This window comes from Melozone crissalis, unplaced genomic scaffold, assembly GCF_028551555.1.
Source record: "Melozone crissalis strain CALT ecotype California unplaced genomic scaffold, PUWL_Pcris_2 ptg000027l_1, whole genome shotgun sequence".
Classification (NCBI taxonomy): Eukaryota; Metazoa; Chordata; class Aves; order Passeriformes; family Passerellidae; genus Melozone; species Melozone crissalis.
This window is the reverse complement of record NW_026535805.1, coordinates 18,844,154-18,866,373: the sequence shown is the minus strand read 5'-3', so window position 1 is coordinate 18,866,373 and position 22,220 is coordinate 18,844,154. Positions and strand designations below refer to the sequence as shown.

The following is a 22,220-nucleotide window of genomic DNA, read 5'->3' as shown; positions in this document are numbered from 1 at the left end:
TTAAAAATAGCCCATGCTTACCCAAACAAGTCCTTAGGATGGAAGGAAACTCCCTTCCTGTAACCAGTGTTAGAGAAAATGAAGATGGGTTTTGAAATGTTCCTCATCAGACTCTCCAAATTCCTTTTCTTTTACACCTCAGGGAACATATGAGTTTCCCTCATCACTCTTTGCCTTTTCTACTTACATGCTATCAACAATTCAAGCGTAAGCACTATTCAATCACACCACTAGGCTTGCCAAGGAAAACCCTGAACTGCCCATGTAGATTACACTATTTCCACTGGATGCATCACAAAGAGCAGATTAATTTTGTCTCTGAGTACTGCAGTTATCCAGCATTACTACATGCCCCCCAGCTGTTTGGGCATCTTTCATCCACCCTGTTACTAAGCACACAGAAAGCACAGGACTCCTACGCAGACCTACTGAGTGCAAATTGTCACACTGCCATATGCAACATTCTTATAACACAGTGCTCTGAAACACCACAAGCTTTAAGTAAAAGTTGAAACCCAGAGGTGCCACAGAGGGATCTGCACAATTGCTCTGAACTTATTTCCACTTTATAATTGCAGCAACTCCTACAGTAACTCACAAAATGCACAGAGATGTGAACTACAGCAGTAATGCTATCTCTCTGGTTTAGACTCTTCCCTACCTTTTTCCCCTTTTTTTCTTAACAAGTGGTAACCCAACTTTCTAACTAATCGATCCTAAACTCTTTTCTCTTCAGATTTCTGGTTGTAATTCAGAGGTATTATGTAAAGAAGTTGCAAGTTAAAAAATAAATAAATTACTTCATTACTTTAGTAGGATTCAGATACTCTTGAGATCACAAACTTGTGCTTGGGGATGCAAAGGGAGAAAAGAAAATCTTTAAGTGGCCTTAAGACTATAATACATCTGCATTCACTTCTGAATTTATCCTAATGTTTGTATTTTGCCTTTTAATATTAAATATTCCATTGCAACAAGGAAAAGCAATTCTAAAAAGTAGATCTGACAGCAAGAGCTCCAGCACCAGATATGACTTTTTCTGCTCCTAAAATACTGAAACACCTCTGTCACACCACTAAAAACAGTGAAGTGATGCCCTGCTCCTGTGACTGGCCCAGTTACATGATACTGAAGGCACTTGAGATGTCTCTTCTGGAAAGAGGTAAAATCTGCAACACTGCAGGGAAAAACTTTGAACAGGAGCCCAGCTTAAACCTAATTGTATGATAAAAAAAATACACAGCTCCTGAACTGGGCTCTCAGCTATTGCAAATTAACATGGCTACTGACTTCATTAGAATCTGCTTTATTTTTGAACTAATGCTCCCAAGAGATCTTAAAAAAAAAAAAAAAAAAGTCATGCACCCCCACTTGGGAATGGGATCATAAATACTGCTTTTTAACCAGACAATTTAACTAAATTACTGCCCAAATAAGCAAGCTTTGTGGTGCTATTTCATTCTGGAGCTAATGAAGGCTACACTGTCAACTATGGAACATCCTGGTACTGAAATTTGGGGAGCAAGTTCAGATCATAAAGGACAAGGCTGCAATATGTTATAGATATACTTTTGAGTGAGCATCATGATCAGCAAGAAATCCAGAATGAACATGCACGAGATAATTTCACTGTACTACTTCTGTGTTCCTCCACTTTAAACTCAGGGCTTTAAAACAACTCAGGAAGAAAAGCTGGATGTACATATTCAAGTACACAGCTTAAAGATGTGTACACAAAAATTCAACCAAGAGACATCCAATATGTCCCCAGGTATTTCATTCATCTCTCATTGTGGGTCCCAATGGGATGGGAGTCTCATTGGCCCTGTATCACATCTTCCCAAACTCATGTGATAAGCCAACTATCCTTAGATGTGTCCTACACCTGTTGTGTAGGTGCCTGACATGATCACCATCTGACCAACAGCTTCCAATAAAACTCTTATTGTTCAGTCTGGAAATAACAGGATGGATGAAAAACAGTCTTAGAATATTCAAATATACTATCAGAAAAATTCAATGTATGCTGTGGCACAGAAAATGGCCTAAAGCTGTGCTTACTCAATATAGAAAGGGTATAGCAAAAATTATGGTAGTTGTAAAATGATTGACAGGAGGATTCTTACTAACAGGCATGATGCTTTGTCAATCCTTGCTAACTTTGCTTCTAATATTCTCAATAACTGAGATGATTCAGACACTATTTTGAGATGAAAGGAGACACTGCTAAGGAGTCATCTTTGTCACTCCTACACCAATCATAGGTGGCAAATTTATTGACTTTATTGGACATTACCCTGATGTACTGAGTATATCACAACAGTCAGGCTTAGACTCATACTAAGAAAAACAAAAACCCCCACCAGTTGCTGTTTATCAAGAATTAATGCCTTACAAATGGCCAGGGTCAGACCTTTGAGAATGATACTAACACATACAAAAAAGCCATTCCAGACACTTTTTTGGATTTCTAGTGTATTGATATTTATTTTCCTCAGAAATAAAATAACTAGAAAAAGCTGGCTTTGAAAGGGTAACAAGTTTGCACCCTTGCTTAAAACACGCATGCTGCAGTATAAAAACTTTATAGGTATCAATTTAAGCAGTCCTGAAAAACTTCTTAGTTGCCATCATCAAAGCAGGAATACTGACATCAAGTACATGGTGTCAGCTGAAAACCACCATTCCTACATTCCCAGGGTTTTTAAGGCTTACCCTTCTGTATAGTGTTTCATGTGTCTGAGCATGTGTAATACCAATACGTATTAGTTAATGCTGCTGAAACATACCCATTTTCAATAGAACAAGAATTCAAAAGAAGGACAGGTAAAAACGAACAAGCATCTTTATTGCTACAGGATCCTTCCAGACTATATTCTTCCCTTCAGGTGCCAGCTGAGCAGCCCTACCCATCTTTAAGGACAACAGGATTAATGAGTAATTTGACCTTAATGACACTGGGCTGTCATTGCTCATGCACTGCTACAATCTGAAGACATCAGAGAACTGATTTCTCTGCTCTGACACCTATTGTCCTATTAGGCTATTTCCAAAAAGCAGACTGGACTCTCACATGGAGTAACAGCCAGTAACAAAAGGCAGAGAAAAGAGCTCCTCCTAGACATCTGAGTACTTGATTATCATCAGACAAAACAGCAACACCTTCTGAGAAACACTGGCCATGCCTCTGTCATGCAATGGCTCTGAAGACCACAGAAGTAGTAAAGCTGACAGTGGCCAGGGACATCAGCATCCTTACAATTTCTGGCATCTGAATAATAGATATTTAAACTGACATGCTAGCTTCAGCTGGGGTAGAGTTAATTTTCTTCACAGTGTCTGGTATGGGGTTGTGGTTTGGGTTTGTGCTGACCATAGTGTTGACAATGCAGAGATAGTTATTGCTGAGCAGAGCTTACACAGAGTCTTTTCTTCTTTGCACACTTCCACATAGGCAAAGAGGCTGGGGATGCACAGGAAACTGAGAGAAGACACAGCCAGGACTGGAGACCCCAAATGACCAGAGGGATATTCTGGACCATATAACATCATGCTCAGTGCAAAAAGCCGGGGAGAAGGAGGAAGGGAGGGACATTGGGGATGATGGTATTTGTCTTCCTAAGTCACTGTTGTTACATGTGATGAAGTCCTGCTTTCTTGGGAGTGACTGAACACCTGCCTGCCCGTGGGAAGCAGTGAATTAATTCCTAGTTTTACATTGCTCGCATGCATGGCTTTCTGCTTTCTCTATTAAAGTCCTTCATCTCAGCCCAAGAGTTTTCCAGCTTTTACCCTCCCAATTCTCTCCCCAGTCCCACTGATGAGGAAGTGAGTGGCTGTGTGGTTACTGGTTGCTGGCTGGGGTTAAACCACAACAGCTGAGATTCATTCCTATTTAACCTTTTGTGCCTTCTTGAGCCACACAAGTTAGGAGTGCTGTTCTGAGGTTTCCTGGTCTGACAGTGAAGACAGGCTGGCCCAGCAGGCCAGTAAGGACATCCAAAAGCCAACTTGCCCTACAGGTGCATCTCATCACCCAGTCACAACCAGGCTCTTCTCTGAGCTAGCTTGGTATGGTTTGGTGAGCCAGATGAACCCCCAAACTTAGACCCACATGGTCTATGAACACTGATCCACTGCATCACACCATACAAGAAGACATCCCCAATAACAAAATTAGGTTTAAAACAGAAAAAGAAAAGCCACAGAAACAGTAGTCATTACAAAAATTTCCAAACATCAAGAGACTGGTCTCTGATTACTGTAGCATTACCACAGAGTTCATTTTGGTGTAAAAACATCTACAAGAATAAAATAAGAACAGACTCTTTAAAATGGATATTCATTAGCATACAAATAGCAGGTCATAATCCAGGCATTCATGGAAGAGTTAAAAAACATGAAAAACAGGCTATGATTTTCTGGCACTGGCTACATCACAAGAAATTGGAAAGTTTTCTAGGGAGTTGACCTTGCGGTGGTGACACAATGTGAGAATGGGATGGATATTGTTCAGAGTTTGAGTCATAAATTAGGTCATCGGAGACCAGTGAAAAGCTAGAGACTCAAATCCTGGAATTCTGACAGAGGAAAGGAGAAAAGCCACTGCTAGTGAATAGGAAGGATAAAGGTTACTCTGCAGAAAATGTACAGTTGGAAATTCATTTCAAAAAACCACAACTTCACCACCCATGGTGGTTCTTATAACCAAAGTAGATGTATAAATTGTTGCACAAGTTGTGCAAACCTAAAACACAATCAATGCTGGTCATGTCCAGTTCTAAGCAACTTAACCATGCACAAAATTCTCCTGAGCTGTGTACAACCTCATTGAGAAGCTTCACACCACAACGTTGTACCCAACCCTGTGCGCTGAAATCCCTTTTCCCCCTTGTCACAAAAGGCTTTCTGCGTAAGTCCGGTTAGACAGAAGATGTTCTAGCACCTACATTCATAGTAACTAACATAACAGTCCGAATTTAATGCATTCAAACAATAAATAAGAGAGGTACAATGGACACATTCACTGCAGAAAGGCAGTATTACAGCTTATGTTATGAAGTTGGTCTCCCCTGTTTACCTATGCCAGCAGTTTGCAAAGCAGGGTGTGCTCATCCCACACAGTGTGCCAGAAAATGCACTGGGATGCAGGAAGGAACTATGTTTTGTGCCATTAATAAATAAAAGGAATTCTCAAAAGAGTTCACTTAGTCTTTTTCTCATCCATTTTTACTTCCTATTTTGTCTGTGGTTTAAAATGGACAAATAGATAATATATACAATAGTGGGTGTATATAATTTAAAAATAAATACATATTGGAGAGAGTGTTCAAAAATATTTTACTGATAGGAATGTACAATCATTTGGGGACCACTGCCATATACATCCTATGGACAGAGGCAGTCCTTCTAAGGGAGAATTCAAAGAACTAATTTCTAAATTATGAGATGAACAGCTGCTAAAAGTTCCCCTAAACTTGAAATACCTGAGTAATATAAAAAAATTTTATTTAATCTTAACATCTTTAAATTAAACTGAAAATACAACCAAAATAAGAAATCAACAAATTGTTTGGACGAATAAAATATAGATGAGAAATACTCTGTTTGGGTTCTTAAAACTCAATCCTCCTCTTGTGCAATCAGAAAATACCCAATTTTCTTTCTTTTCATTGACTAGCATCCCTCAAGACTTTGTAAGAGATTAGTGGGCAAAAAAAAAAAGTTTGCATCTCCCATAGACTTCAACTTGATTCACATTCACAAATCCCTGGTTGAAAGTTCATGGTCCACCCTCTTAACAGGTTTTTATGGATACATAGAAAACTCACTGAATTCAAGTGTGTACATAATGAAGATAAAGTTCACGTTCCAAAAGAAAAATCCAGGAATTCCAGTGCCTCTACAAAACAGGACTCTCAATTACAGAGACACTCAAATCTAAGGTGGAATTACAGGTGGAATGGATAGGTGAACACTACACAGACTACACAGGCACAGAGATGAGAATTATCTGGAGCAGAATAACACACCAGAACAAGCAGTAGAAAAGCTGAATAGGGAAAGTCTGTGATCAACAGAGCAGTGAGAGCTGCTTGCTTCCTTCTGACTGTGCTAAGCCCAGAAGGACATATTAAATACAAACTCTTTTGCTAAGAAACCTATTAATGATAAATGCCTATTTTAACAAGTAGAGAAAATTTTCAGACTCTTTCTCCTGTACTTGCATAATTTAGAGGAAATTTCTTTTTTAAGCCAAAGTTGGCATATACTTGATCTTCAGTGAGGTGTGTGCAAAGACATTTAGTTTAGCAATAACATAGTTACAGCTGTACTAGGGAGTGTGTCTATATGAATAAGCAACAATGTAATCATTCAAATAAATGCACTCAGTTCTATTTTTACAGTACTTCAAGTCAGATGTACATAAAATAATCTCTATAAATTAAAACCATATACAGTAAAATAAAACATTATGCATTTTAACTTTGTGTTCTGTTTTGCTTTAACTTTGAGAGAAACATACTCCACATGTTTTTGAATGGCTGCAGGTGTGGATTTTGTACCATTTCCATTTGTGGTTTTTCCTATGACTGCACATCCAAAACTGTGTTCTCTGTAATAGACAGTTTGGGGAGTACTCTGAGAGCAGATGGACATCATGGTGATGGTCTGAAGTCTTTAAGGTGAGCAAGGGAGCAGAAACAAATTGCTAACAGACCTGTATGAGTTCAACCTCATTAAAATCATCTGACTGAACAATCTCTTTTCTATCAATTAGCATCTGGCCTCCACTGGAATCTGAGGTAAAGATGTCAATTTTGAATAATTATTTTAAGATTATGAAGAAAGACCTCACAGATGCTGTAAGTTCTATGGCAGAAACCAGAACTATTTCTTGATGACAAGTTCTGATAAATAAATGGGAGAAAGAAATAATTCTTTTTGAACAGATGTGGATATCAAAACCAACAAAATCATTAAAATACAATTTTTCTTAGTAACTTGAGCACTGGAGGCCTATAATTGAAAATGCATTAAAGCCCTGAGCTTTGCTCAGCCTATAGGATAGTACACTTACATTACAGGATAGAATTGTAGTGCACCAGTATCTCAGATTAGAAAAGCCTATACTATATTACCTGGACTGTAAGTAAATTAATTCATTCTGTTGTGAGCTCAGATTTATTTGTAGAACAAAGGGAGACTGGAAAAAAAAAAGGTCTTTTGAATTCATGGTCATAATTGGTTCCTCCCAAATAATTTTGCAGTGGCTCTTCAGGCTAGGAAATACTTTTTTTCTACTATCTTCCATAAGGCATGGAATAATTTATAATAATAATAATCCCACCATTGTCATTATTTTAGCTACTCAGTTCACTGTCTGAGGAAAAATTCTTGGCCTTCATTTTGCTACAGCTATTACAATCTTGCTGCAAGAATACTTCCAGCATAGTCATCATTTGTACAGATTGAATTTCAAATTACCAGATAAAGCAGTGGATAAATCCTAATGTCCTTTTAATTTTTTTTTTTCCTGAGACACATACACTGGCAGATTGACCAACTTCTTTGACTACTGTTGAATAAAGTTTAAAAAGTTATTCTTTTAGCCAAATTGTCCAAGAATTCAGAAGTTTTCATGTGCATATTAAAGGAAATAGTATTTCATCCGGCAGTAAAAAAAGCATAAGCCAACAAAGCCTGATGAAGCACAAATTTTAATTACTGCAAGAACAGAAGAAACAAAGCTTTTACTAAATAAGGCTACAAGGTAGCTACCAGAGACAGTAAAAGGACAAAACTGGTAATGCTAGAGGAATAATAAAGTTCTTGCATCACAACTTCTCCATATTTGCAAGTTCAAGTACAAAATTCAAGGCTATTTCAAAGTAACACTTCATTCTTGTGTGAAGAATATTTACCAAAGAGAATATTTACTTTAAAAAAACCCTGAATTACACCATATGCTGTTCTTGAGCTATGTAGTTATTCCAGAAATAAGCTTCTCTTTAATTAGGTTGTCTGATGGAACACATAAAGTTGAAAAGAATTTTTAAAAATTGAAATAAAATCACTTCTCACTTATGTTAACAAAAGAAATTTTAAAAATCTCTGCATGACACGTTTGCAATTATTTTAAATCCTCCACATGTTTATCTGCTATGTCTCAGATGAAGCCACAGGAACAGTGTTTTGCTGGGGCAGAGTTACACAGGTCAGACATGATGAGTTACCTACACAGGCTGACATCACTCACCAAATAGCAAACATCACTTCAAAACAGAGAAGAAAGTGTCTCTTCTAACATGTTCCCTTTCTAGCAACTCTTACTAAACCCAGCAAAACCAAAGAGCAAAATGTGATGAGTAAAAAACTTAACAGTGTGTACCTCACAAACTGCCAGAAGAGTCTGTGATGGTAAATTCCAATAAATCTACACAAACACTTGCACAAGATGTTGGTCTTTCATATGCCATTACATGTCATCAAATTAGCTTTCCAATACTATTTAAAATATTCCTTTTTACCAAAAGGATACTAGAAAATCCTGCTCAAATATCAGTTTTACAGTTCCTCTTCAGTGTAGTAGGACATGTGCAGTATGTATCATAAGGAACAAAGAATTGGCAATTTTAATACCAAATGATGGCATGAAAATACCAATCAGTTCTCTTGGACTTTCTGTCATATGTAAAGTACAGATAAAGGCAGTTGGCTGGCTTGCCAAAGGGGTGCCTTGCTTGCATGCAATTGCAATTTTTAAGCAACACTACTCTTCAATAATGCCTGAAGTGCTTGGAGAAAAAGCAATGCTAACTCCTACAACACTAACAGTAATTCATGATCACCTAGGTCTCAACAAAATTCAGGAATGCTGTCAACATTCTGTAAAATAACTGCTTTAAATTCTAAATAATTATGCTTACAAAACTCTTTCCTAGATAGGAAATTCTGCTAGAATAATAATTACATAGTGGGTCTTCTTACTAAATTTTCTTTGAATAACCTATTGTTTTAAAATATATTGGTCAAAATTTCCTTCACTGCTTTCAACAGAAGACCAAATAAAATTTGAGCAAAATGCTTCTGCTGCTTCTTGGAAGTTTCAGTATACATAATTTGAAACTTCTGGACAATCTTCATTATCAAAAAACATTTACACAGAGTCAACACAGTAAAGATGTAAAATTTTTTGACAGAAAATTATAATAGGAAAAGTGCCAAAATTCAAGAGGCAACATAATTTGAGCATTATTGTAATAGAGTATGGAATATCCAGGTCACTGTGATCCATGCTGAAAGTTTCAGAATTTATTAAATATGAAGGACCCGACACATTTTTACTTAAGACACCATGTTCACCTGGAGAAGGCTTCAAGGTGACCTCACAGCAACCTTCCAGCATCTAAAGGGGCCTACAAGAGAGCTGGAGAGGGACTTTTTTTTACATGGCCATGGACAGGGCAAGGGGGAGTGGCTTTAAATTGCAAGAGGGTAGATTTAGATAAGACCCAGGAAGAAATGTTTTACTGTGAGGGTGGTGAGGCCCTGGACAGGTAGCCCAGAGAAGCTGTGGATGTCCCATCCCTGGAAATGTTCAAGGCCAAGTTGGATGGGGCTTTGGGCAACCTGGTCTAGTGGAAGGTGTCCCTGCCCTTGGCTGGGGTTGGAACTCTAAGATTTTAAAGGCCCCCTCCAACCTAAACCGTTCTATAATTCTATGATTCTGTTTCCTTATTTGACACAGATACTGCCAAGTGCTCAGACACAAAATTTTTACAGAAAAATATGCACTTTCACTGGCAAGCATGCAACTTTGACTTCTCATTTATACTAGTTTGAATGAATAGCTTCAAATGAGATGCAGGGCTGCAAGCAAACAGTGAATATGAACCTAAGTACTAAATTACATCTTCCTTTACTAAGTTCTGTCATTCCTTCATTCATGTTCAATGAATGGAGCACAGATTCTTTGGGAAAAAATATAATGTAAACCTATAATTAAATAAATATACACAATTATGAGGTGGGGGGGGGAGGCATGAAAATATTAAATTGGGCATTTACTAATTCCTTATTGCTTCATTTTACAGTTACAAATTAGTCATTGTCCTCCCACTCCTTACAGGAAGAGAAGTCATTTCAAAATTGGAATGTGGAATAATTTTGAGTAGAAACAGGACACCTCACTGAGTAAACTTCAACACTGAGAGAGACAGAAAACTCATGTGCTACTCTATATTCATCCTTGCCTGTGCACACTTATCAACTCTGTTTTACAAGCCTCAGTAGATATGTCAGGACCGAAATACCATACAAACTGCACATGGATCAATCCAACAGAATAATAAGATCCATCTATTCAGCAGAAGTTTCCACTCAGATTAAATGCTTTCATTCTCCAAGCCAATGAAATACTGGAGGTTGGTTAGTTTAATTGTAACATATCCCATTCACAAAATGAAACTGCAAAAAACCCCAACGTTTCTCTGAAGCAGCCTGGCAATCAAAGAGGTCATTCCTTTTAAATTCCAAGCTTTCATCACCTTAAATTGCTGTGCTAGGATTCTTCACCACAGCCAAAAATCTCAGCTACCTGAAAAGCAGCAATCCCCTCAGTCCATCACTTGTTGTAGGTTTTTGTTTTTAATGGCTTATCCATATTGTATAAAATTTTCAGGAAACAGGACTTGTTCCTTGCCTGGGCTCTCTGCTACCAAACTTCAGCTGAACTGACAAACTGAGCACATTTTAAGAATCTGAAATAATCCATGACAAAGCTTGAGTAGCTGTAGTACAGGTATTGCAACTTACTCTCTCTGAAAATGCCATGCTTACAAAGTTCAGCATAAAGTTGAAAAGTAACAAAAGATTTTACTCTGGCTCATTATTAGAAATAATTTATTATTAAGAACAAAGCAAACTGATGTCTAACTACTCTGTCATCTGAGAACCTGAACTCAGTCTTGTGTACTAGAATGCTGCTCCTGCAACAGAAATGTATTTTAAACTTTTCCAAATAGAGCATGTGACTATTTTCTCTGGTTTTAGGAAGAAGAAATATTTTTTAAAAAGCAAACTGAAAAAGTCTGTTCACTTCTTTAAATATGTATTTCCTGACATGACATTTTGTTTCATGGTTGCATTTTTAAATACCAAGTCATGTAAATAAGAATTTCCACACATTTTGGATTAACAGTAAGTAAAGAAGTTTAGAACAGGGACTTCAAAGCAAAATTATAAATTTTAAACAAGTTAAACATAATTCAGCTGCTAAAAATATAATAAAAGTTAATGATCTTGGAAGACACAAATTACTTCTGCTTTATGTGTCAGGAGATATCAGGACAAGCCTAAGCTAGTGAGAGGCACTAGTTAGAGAACAGATATGAAAAATTATTTCAGTAGTATGTATTTTAAAATCTGATTCAAAAGCTTCTGAAAACTGTGACTGGTGAAAAAATTCAATCTACAGGTAAAGGATTCCTCTTCTCTAGTTATTAAGAAGTTCATGCAGCATTTTAATTTTTATTTGGAGAGCCTTGAAGTGCTAGTTCAGACCTTCTTATTCTTCTGTGAAAATGACAATACCTAGAGCTGCACTAAACACTTCTTGTCTTTTAAATGTATTAGTGAAAATAGCTAACAGGCAAGCTAAAAATCCTTATCCATGTGTAGCAACTTGCTTTTATACATTTTTCAACATAAGACTCCCTTATCTTTCCATCGAGTACTACAATAGGCTGCTTTTGTTGGATGTTTCTAGCAGCCCATTGTAGCCAGCGCACCAGAGCTGTGTGGCCTGGGGCCAGGAAGGAAGGTGGGGAACACGTCTTCACAGGTCAATTTCCACTCTCCAAGTTTTCAAGTATTTGAGAGAAGGTCATGTTACAGCACAGATTTACATAGCAGACAAATTACATGACTGCCTGTTCTCAGCATTTCATAATTTCAATAGAAAAATTAGGTCAAATGAAAAGGAGGAAGAATAACCCTATCCTTTCATGCTAGTCAGAAAATTAAACAAAAAACTTATTTAGCTGGGGTTCTTGCCAAAACCTTGGTAAAATTCTGCACTGGCAGTAAACACAAATTAAAAGTATAAGATTTACTATTCCTTTTGCAAAATACTTTTTCTTTTTTTGTTTTTTGTGCATCCAAACGACCACAAACTAACCCCAAAATTTGCTCTATTCTTGTTTTAAAACACTGGTTTTACTATTAGTCCAAAACACATGCATTTTTACCAATATGCATACTATGGAGGAACGAGTTAGTAACTTCAAGGGCTTTCCCCCACAGCCTGACAGCCTAGCAGGAGTGTTAAAAGAGGGAACTGCTCTTTGTATCATTTGTCCAGAAGAAAAGAATAATAATTTCAAATGGCTTTCCCCCCTCACCCTCAGAGCATGAAATACACTGCACTTGAAAAACGGCAATATTGGCCAGCCCCAGCACTGCCTGAACTCTATGTTTATTCTAGACAGAGACTAAAATTACAGTGTTCATATTTGGCATTCTTTGACTAGAAATTCACAATCTTTTTTTCCAGAAAACAACACTATGGTATTTCATTTGTTATCTAGGATAACAAAAAAAATACTTTCCAAGAGCAGCTCAGGGTATCCTATGTGAAATGACAAATTTGAAGTGTTTGAAGTATGAACCCATATATCTGTATATCTTAACTTACAAGCTAAAACAATAGCACACAAATACTATTTAGTATACAGTTAAAATATGCTAATCATTATCCTAGATAGGTTTCAGGATTTGTTTCAACAGAGTCAAAGAGTTGTAGGATTTAGTCTGGCATTCTGTTGATACTCTTACTGAGCAAGCAGAAAGAATAAACATTAACAAAGAAATTACTGGCTTCAATAACTTTAATTAGGTTTAACATTATTTCAGTTTCTAAAAATGCCAAATATGAAACCCGACTTACTGTCAGCAGTAAGAAAAGCTTTAAGCTACTGCATATTTAAGAAGGGCTGTAGTTTTAAGGAGCTCTGAACAAATTTCTGAAGACAGAGTCACTGTTAGCTGTTCACTAGATTTTATGTGCATTTGATACATATTAAACACGTAAAAAACAGGAAACACAACCTTATGTGTAATCTGTCATTTTCCGTATTTACTAACACAAACTCTGAGGGAGGAATTTTACAGAAAGCTTCAGCTTAGCATGTTGCATCCCTGCAGCTGAAAATTCAGATGAAAAACATGGGAGCTTTTTTTCTCAGACACAAAAGGAACTTTTGGGAACATTTCCGAAGGACACCAGAAAGCTTGTCTAGCATACAATGGTTTCTACTCAGCAGAGCCCTCCAAACAAAGAGCAACAGATGCACAAGTGGTATTAATAACAAAACATCTCCTCCCTCTGTTAGTCAAGAGAGGACAGCTAAGGACAGACAGAGTTTCAGGGTACTTACCTACTCGGAAGTTGGTGGCTGTCAGAGTGTCAGCAGCATGGCCGTTTTCACTGATCAGGGTGGTTGTATTTCCCTTCTCACAGTTGTTCTGACAGTTGCCTTTGGTACAAGTCACTTTACAGATGCTGGGTGTAAAGACCACCTTGATGCGACCAGTGTGATTTCCCACTGTCAGCGGAGGCAAAGAAAAAAAGAAAAATAAACAGATCACTTTGGTATCCATTGATTTCCTTCAAAAAGTTTTTGGGAAAAAAAAAAAGGCGCAGGGGGGGAAGGCGACAGGTCTACAGGAGGAGGGCAGTCTGCAGTGCTCTCTCATAGATCTCCAGTGGTGTCTCTGAAACAGGAGTAGGAAGCTTAGCAAACAGAACTCCGGGATCTGCTCCAAAACCACATTTAAAGTCAAGTCACTGGAGTGGGATTAGTAATCACAATGCTGCACTTTATTCACAGGCAGACAAAGAGCAATACCAAGGGCATGACAGCTTAAATAGCCGACCCTGACAGGCAGATGTAATGTAAAGAGCTGGCTCTGCACCTCGAGGTGAATAAACTCTTGTGTACTCCTACATACTTTTCCTGTTTCTGCACTTATTAAGTCACTATTTGTAGCTCAACCCCTGGAAACGTTTTAGGCATGCGGCATGTCTGAAAACATCTGTCTCAAATCTCCTGGCACCCCAGCCCAAAGTGGTCAAACCTTCTGACGCAGCTGCCTGGACCCATTTTTTCTTCACAGTTTTTTGGCACTGTTTTTCCACAAGAATTTGCATATTATAGACTGAGCTCTACTGTCAGCCTTTGTCTTAGTAATGAATAGCTCAGAGAAAAGAGTGAGAAGTATCAGTACTTTAAAGTACTGAGATCGAAGATAAAAAATGGCTAGATTCTCCTTTTTTATACACTTCCCTATAGTAATTTTAAAAAACTTGAATGCAATAAAGGCTGCACAAGCACTAATTTGTTATTAAGCTAGTTATAAGAATTTCCTGTTACAGAATTACATGTAAAACCAGATGTATTTGATCCAACATCTAACAGCTGAAGACAAAAAACTGTATTAAAACTACTTACTAGGAAAAATGGTGAAAAGAACAGATTCAATTTGCAATTATCTAAAAAGAAAACATTTTGTCCTCTGCATACTACTAATAAATTCAGCAAGTTCTTGAAAATATATCAGAGCATCTTTGTGGAAACTATTAATAATTAGTTTCATATCAAACCTAAGAATGCCAAGATATGATGCACAGAAAGAGAAGAATCTCCTTCTTCCTGATGTCATAGAAATAAAAAAGTGTCTGGATAGCTGCCTAACCTAGTTCATGAAATACTTTCCAGACAAACACTTTTTAAAAAATATTAAGAAAATCTTACAAATCTTCCTATTTCGAAAGAATATAAAACCTCCTTGTTTCTGGCTCTTCATAAACAAATAAATTTAAGCAATTGTGCTGATTGTTTTGTCTACAGTAAAGGCATTGCTCTATTTGAACAGCAGCTGTATTACAGATGCTCCTGCCTTATTCTCCATAAACAATGCTTGGAAAAGGAAGAGCCCTGACAGATACAAGAATAAAATACTTCGAGCAAAGGCTAATATTGTGATTTAGAAGATGTCTTGGATTCTAAGATGCCACACATTTCTTACAAAAATGAATACACCTTAAACAGATATAAGGGATCTATCAACTGCTGAGGGTAGAAATTTGAAACTTTGGTTTTTAAAAGCATACCTTCAAAAGCAAGATTGCCATCTTTGTATTTTACTTGCATAGTTTTATATATATATATATTTCCCTAGAAAACAGTCCATTTTATGTATTATATTTTCAGACGTTTTAGCAATACTTTTCCTTTAGGATGTGATCTAATTAAAAAAACAGGGATAGTTGAGTCAGAAAAGTCAGTCCTGCCTACACTGTAGAAACCAGTATTGGGGGACCCAGACAAGATTTCTGGCTTAGCTGAAAAAAAAATAAAATAACTCAGCTTTGTCAGTGCTGGAAGGGCAGAAAATGCAGAGCTCAATAAGAGATGGACACAAAGCACTGAAACTGAATGGTCACATGGTTTGTGTTGCTATGGCATGGGAGAAAAGTGGAGTCCATGAGGGTCAGATTCTTCCGCCTGACACCCAGAAAAGTACACTTCCTACTGAGAAATATTCTGTACAATGTGTCCCCATTAACAGAAGGTCTGACCACAGTCCCACCACAGCACCTGGCACAACCGTGGTTAGCGAGTTAAAGGAAGTGCTGCCATTTTCTGTCTACCCAGGAGATGAGAATTCAACATGAAATTGTGCAGGGACAGACTGACAGGTTTGTTGTCCTCACCCCCTCCCCCCCAGAGGGACACCTTTCAGTAAGTCTTGTCCCCTGAGCTCTGCTGAGTGTTGGCTTGGGACATGAAGCTCATGAAGACAATAGTGTTGTTAGTGCTAAATACACCTACTCTGCAGTTAATGCATTTGGCACCAGCGGTCCAGAGGAAACATCCCTATGTTTTGCATTCAATAAAATGTGCTATTCGTGAACCCAAGGAGCTCTTCTGAATGTGACCCAACTTAAAGTGCAATAGATTGTCTGCACAACCAGTCTAAGGCCCATAACTATGTTTTTGAAATAGTAAAGATGACATTAACTCATCATTTAATTCTCCTTCACAGTATTCTGTACTATGTTGAGTGCTGAGCTATAGCAAGAACACTTGGGCACAGTGTTCCCAGCAACAGAAATTTTAAAATAATTTTTATCACCTAGTATAGATTTTACCAGAAAATCCTGTAGCACAATTATTCTAGTAAAAGAGATGCCTTCATGTGAGAGTCAACAGCAATTGTAATATTTGCTTTTCAATGCTTTTGGATGAAAAAACACTTGTATCTAAGTTTTGGAGTACTAGTAGTCAAACAGTTCTTTCAAAAACACAGATCAATACCTAGAGAGGTAAAGAGTAAAACAATGTTTAAATGGAGTTTTTCAGGAAGAAGTCTTCAAAACAACATGATGGAAGCTCTAGTCCCTACAAATACTCAAATGATTATTCAGCAAAGTTTTTCACAGAATCTTCTGAGTTAGAAGGTACTTACACAGAGTCCAGTTCCTGGCCCTGCACAGGACCAGCCCATGAGTCACACCGTGTGCCTGAGAGCTTTGTGCAAACACTTCTTGAACTCTGTCAAGCTGCTGCTGTGACCATTTCCCTGGGGAGCTGTTGCAGTGACCAGGCACCCTCTGGGTGAAGAACCTTTTCCTAATATCGAGCCTAAACCTCCCCTAACACAACTTCAGACCATTCCCTTGGGTCCTGTCACTGGCACCCCAGAGCAAAGATCAGCGCCTGCCTCTCCTGTTCCCCTCACAAGGAAGCTGTGACTGCAGTGAGCTCTGCCCTCAGTCTCCCCAGGCTGAACAGACCCAGTGCCCTCAGCTGCTCCCCTTATCGCTTCTCCTCAAGGCCCTTCCTGTTTTCATGGCCCTTCTCTGGACACTGCCCAACTGCTTTATAGGCTTCTTATATTGTGGCACCCAAAACTACATTGAAGAGCATTGACCCTAAAATGTAGCCCTATAGACACCCAGTAGTTACCAGTGACCAGGCTGATGTAACCCCATTTACTACAACCCTTCGTGCTTGACCTGTCAGCTGGTTGGTGAACCATCACATGATGTGTTTATCTAGCTGCCTGCTAGTTACTCTGCTATAAAGCAAATTCTCAGATATTCCTGTTTTGATAGTTGCAAAGAGACAGAAATAAGACACCTTCATATTCTTTAGACATGGGAAGATTTTCTCCATCTTTCTTAGATTTATGAAGACTGTAAAAACACATAGCTTGTTCTCCCTCCCTAGAAGACCACAGCTTTTAACTTCAATTCTTTTGAAGACATTTAGGACGGATACAAAGCTAATTACGGCCTCTGAGCTTAAAAACTGATCAGCATTTGACGAGGTGATTCAAGGCAGAGATGTCACTACCATTCTTTTCTGCAGTTACAGAGAAGTAAACAGTACTATCCTCACAGTTTCTGCGGCTTAGGGACCTTAAAAGTGACCTTAATACAGATTAAACAAGCAGATTAGGCAGATTCAATTTGAAAAAAAGATGACAAGCTCTTCTCCTGAAAGGAAACTTTTAGCAGAAACTTCAAATTTAGGCTCTTGAACTTCCCTGAATCTCCTCTTCTGTATTTCCCCCCCCCCGCTCCTCTTCTCCAAAGAGGAAAATTCAATTCTAAATGAGAAACTATCCTTCAATATCTGTTAGCTGACTTGGCAGTATTAATGCTAAACTCCACAATTTCACTAGGAAGGGACCGGTACTGCTACAGCCTTGACCTCTTCTCACTTTGGACTAGCTCCTTTTAAAGGACAGTATTTTTTAAGGAAGCATACAGAGTATTTTCTTGAAACTCCAGAACCTCCACTGATGATGCCACTGTGACACAGGCATAACAAAATCTGCAACTTAGATTACCTCAAATCCCTTTTTGGAAAAAAAAAAAAAGATAGTGCTACAATAACACACCTGGAATAATTTTTTTCTATATATATACAGACAGATGTAAATCCAACTCTTCTAGACCAATTTTAAACATGTGGAAATGAAACACCTCACTATGCTCCTAAGTATAACAGCAGACTGAAAAAATACAAATATGAGACCAGATAAACAAACAAGCCTAATGAAAAAAAACAAAAGTAGAAGATGCAAACACCAAATAAATAGCAAAAATGCTGAAGCAAATGGCCAAACTAGAGACAGATTGTTGGTTTAATAAAGACAGGTCAATCAAGATGACTAATAGCGCACAAAACTTCATCCCTCAGCAAACTCACAATGAGATTCAGCCAACAGCGCCTCCTAGTCCAGGCTCACTTCAGAGCTCTGTGATACATTTGTTAAAAGACATCATTGAAAGAATGTAGCCATAACTTCCAAAATCTGTAAAACTCTTGAGCCGGTTTAAAAAAAAAAAAAAAAAAAAAAAAAAAAAAAAAAAAAGAAAAAAAAAGAATGATGTCTGGGTGACTGCTGAGATTTTAGCTGAAAGTTGGCATGATATGTAAAGACACTTTTTTTCCATCTCCGTAAATCACTATGATATAATATCATGAACACAGCAAACCCCTGCTGTGAAAAATTTATGATTTAGCAACAACTGCAGGAGAACTGGAAACTGCAAGCAAAAGGATTTCTTAACAGAACCCCTTCTGCCCCCACTGTCCATTATGACAAATTTTTCCCCCCTGCATTAGCAATAAAGGTGAAGTAGCTAAGATAGGGCAGGTGGCAGGTTTTATGTTCAGGTGGCCACAACAGCTTACACAGCCATGCCTGGAAAGAATCATGTCAGGGGAAGGATTCCTCCTCAACCTCCTGAGTAGCTGTGCAATGCAACTCAGACTTTGTTTCTTCCTAGAAGAATTTCTATAAACACTTCTTTTCCTTGGGTTTATGGCTGCTCTCACAGCTCCAACATTCTGACAGTGTTCAACAGCCGCAGTGGAGCTCAGATGATTTGTGGCATGTCCCTGTTCTGCAGGAAAACAATGAGCTAGCAACACTAGTGAAAGCAGGACTGGTATTCAGTTAAATAGTTAGCTACATAGGTCAAGGGGGCAAAGAGAATAAAATCTTTTCATGTGTCAAAAATACTGATGTTATTTGTGTGATGGTTTTGTGCTTCACGGTGATCTAACCAAAAGGATTCATAATTAAAAAAAAAAAAAAATCACAAGCAGTGGCTTCTATCAGCTGAATACACAGGTACATGCCTTCACTTATGACAAATATCCTGAGACAAATCTCCTAAGGAAACAGAACTAGCAGAACTATAGACATTCCATCAGTGCCTCCAGTAATGATATACATTACTCTCTTTCCATGACATTCTATTTCTGCACTGACCCCAGTATATTTTCATATGTTTATCTACACAGTGTGTCATCAGACCTGAAGAATCCAATTTTAAAATTACATTCTCTTCACAATAAGAATAGATTATTTCAGGCTATTTTATGTTTTCAAATTATAATCATGATGCACGAGGAGAGCATTTAAAATTGAATCTTCCAAAATCAAACCAAATTAGCTTTTAAGCAGCTAATACATTCAGCATTTTAAATTGTTAGATGACCAACACCCTCTCTTTTTTCTTAGCTAAATGCTGACACAAAAAAACAAAAACAAACATAGAAAAAACACCAAAAGAAGCAGAAGGAAATTACTTATTTCCTAAAAAAGGTGTCTCCAGTTATTTCACCAATCCACCTGGTTTAGTCCTTACACTAAACATGCTTGTTCAGCTAAAAGGAAAGATGACATTGTATAAAAATCAATGGCACAAGTAAGATAGTTAAGCTCTTAGAACTACTGTCAAATGACCTTTTTACACTTTTGACAATACATGAGGAAGTTCTGTCTTGTCATCACTTAGTCATCAATTTAAAATAAAATAAAAAAACTTATACAACCAATAAAAACCTGGTTTCCAAAGATCAGAACAAGTTGAACTTAGCTGTCATACAACTTAGAAATAGAATCATCTAGAAGATTTATAATGCTAGGAGCTAATGAAGAAACAAACAAAAAAAACCTAACAGAAAGAGAAAAAATAAAAAGACAAAGACACACTAGATTGACATATAGACCAGAGGCAGATCTTCCCTAAGTTTTTGATTACCCATTGAAAGAAGTACAGGCTTTAAAAGGCACAGAAAGTGCTGTAAGAGATTCTGAGAGATCACTTAATCTCCCCATCTGCATTTTCCCAGGATAAAACAGCAACATTAAACAAAAGGTTTGTCCAGACAGACTATCCTCAAACCCCTTCTATTATGCAGATTCCACAGCCTCCCCCCAAAGAATTTATTCCAACACTTCAGCCTCTCCAATTGTAAAGGTATTCCTAATACCTAACCCACGTTTCCCTTGTAGCAACTCAAACTATTGCCCTGCTTCATCTACAGCAAACTTTACCAAAACATTACTCCTCTGTGGATCATTTTCTAACAAACTTGAAGACAGTGCCATCAATCTTCCTCAGTCTCATTTTGACCAGACCAAAACCCTCTAAACATTCCGTTTAACAGCCTGTATTTTGCATATCTACATCTTTTTTGTTTTGCTTTTGATACCAGTCACTGGGTCCTCATCTTTGTTCACAAACCCTGTCCATAACCACACTTTACTGCAGCTGAAGTCTGATCAATGGTGGGGAGACCAGCAGAATTACTTAACAAAGCTTTACATAAAATGCTTCTATGATTTTAATTTATTTTTGTCTCCCAACAATGCACTGATACTTCATACCCAGAACCAATCTGCAGGCTAGGCCAAAGGGGCACACATCTCCCAAATCCCTTTCTGATCTGTTGATACAGATATCATCTCAGTGAAACAAATATAGAACATCCCTTTGCAAATAACGAACAACCTTAGCAGGACCAAACTCAACTCTTAGTCTGCTCTGAGCACTGGAGTAAAATCTCCTGCATTCAAATCCTGCCATCTAAAAATCATGCAGAATATAAGTCTTAATCTTTCTGTAACAGTCACAAGTACAAACAAGTCTGAAAACCACATGGATTAAATAAAGGCAAGATACAGCTGTTGAGTAATTTGATTTTTGGCTTCAATATACAATGCCTACCTTTGCTCTTTGCAGAAACTTGGTTAGTGTTCCCTAGGTCACCTCACAGCCAGTTCCCTTTTCACAAGCATTGGGAGAAATTAGACATGTCAGTGAAATTAAAAATAAGATGATTCAGATTTATTTAATCCAAGATCCAATGCCTTCTCTAATGCTTAAGAGTACACCCCCAGTTCTGCATGAGGTGAGGTGTATGTGTGCACATCCACCCAGTCAAACATTTTGAACAAGATGACAGCGTGGCAAGCTGTACTTGATTTAACATGTCTAGACAGCTGTAGAAACACATTATTGAAATGTAATTAGTTTAGCATTCCTACTTTTTGTTATTTCTGTACTTCATGTTTTTGCTGCATTTGTATTATGTTATTCATGTATTTCACTAGTTAATACAATGTAACCTTCGATATTTCATCACTTTGCAAGTACTCAGTTCTATTGTCTTGATGCAAACTGAAAGGCTTCCAAAAAAAAGGCAAAACATGATCCAGCTATTTAACATGACAGTAACTGAAGAGAGATACGCACTGATATTTTTGTTACCATTCTTATTGCCACTGTTGCTGTTACACACACTTCTCTAGATACCTATTTCTGACTAGCCATGTCTCTACATCTTCACATCACTTCTTCCTTCTGTCTTGCTCAGAAGCTCATACCACAATCTTCTCCCTGCAGTCAGAACTGAGCTCTCAGACTTCCTGCTTCTATCTCACCCTTGTTTCTCTACCCTCTTTTTAAGCCCTGCTTGCTTCTCAGCATGCTTGACAAACAGGAAAAGAAATAATTTCAAAAGAAAGTTTGACACTTCCAGGAAGCATCAGGTAGGAAGCTTCCAGGAAGGAAGAAGGTAATTGAAAAGAAAATAACTGGGAAAGTCTTTTCCCCTTCTTGATTGTATCCCTGTGATAATCTCTTCCTTGTTCCCTGTCAAGAAATAGAACAGAGAATTCCACTATCTTCCTCATCACCACCTCCACCACCCTCCAAAACATTTTAAAATTTTTAGTAGTGTATTCTAGGAGAGGCAAATAACCCACTCTTCAATTATCTTAATCTCAGTTTAAAATAGAGTGTGAACAGTGTACTGTTCAAAGTCATTTACTACAGCAACATTTGT

At 37.7% G+C, this 22,220-nt stretch overlaps 1 protein-coding gene across 1 annotated transcript in view; it reads right to left on the bottom strand.

Moving 5' to 3' along the window:
* LTBP1 (latent transforming growth factor beta binding protein 1) overlaps positions 1-22,220 on the bottom strand; it is a 187,314-nt gene that overhangs the window by 109,138 nt on the left and 55,956 nt on the right. The window contains exon 5 of the mRNA XM_054279239.1: positions 13,440-13,607. Coding sequence (XP_054135214.1) covers positions 13,440-13,607 — 168 coding nt within the window. The remainder of the gene's footprint in view (positions 1-13,439; positions 13,608-22,220) is intronic.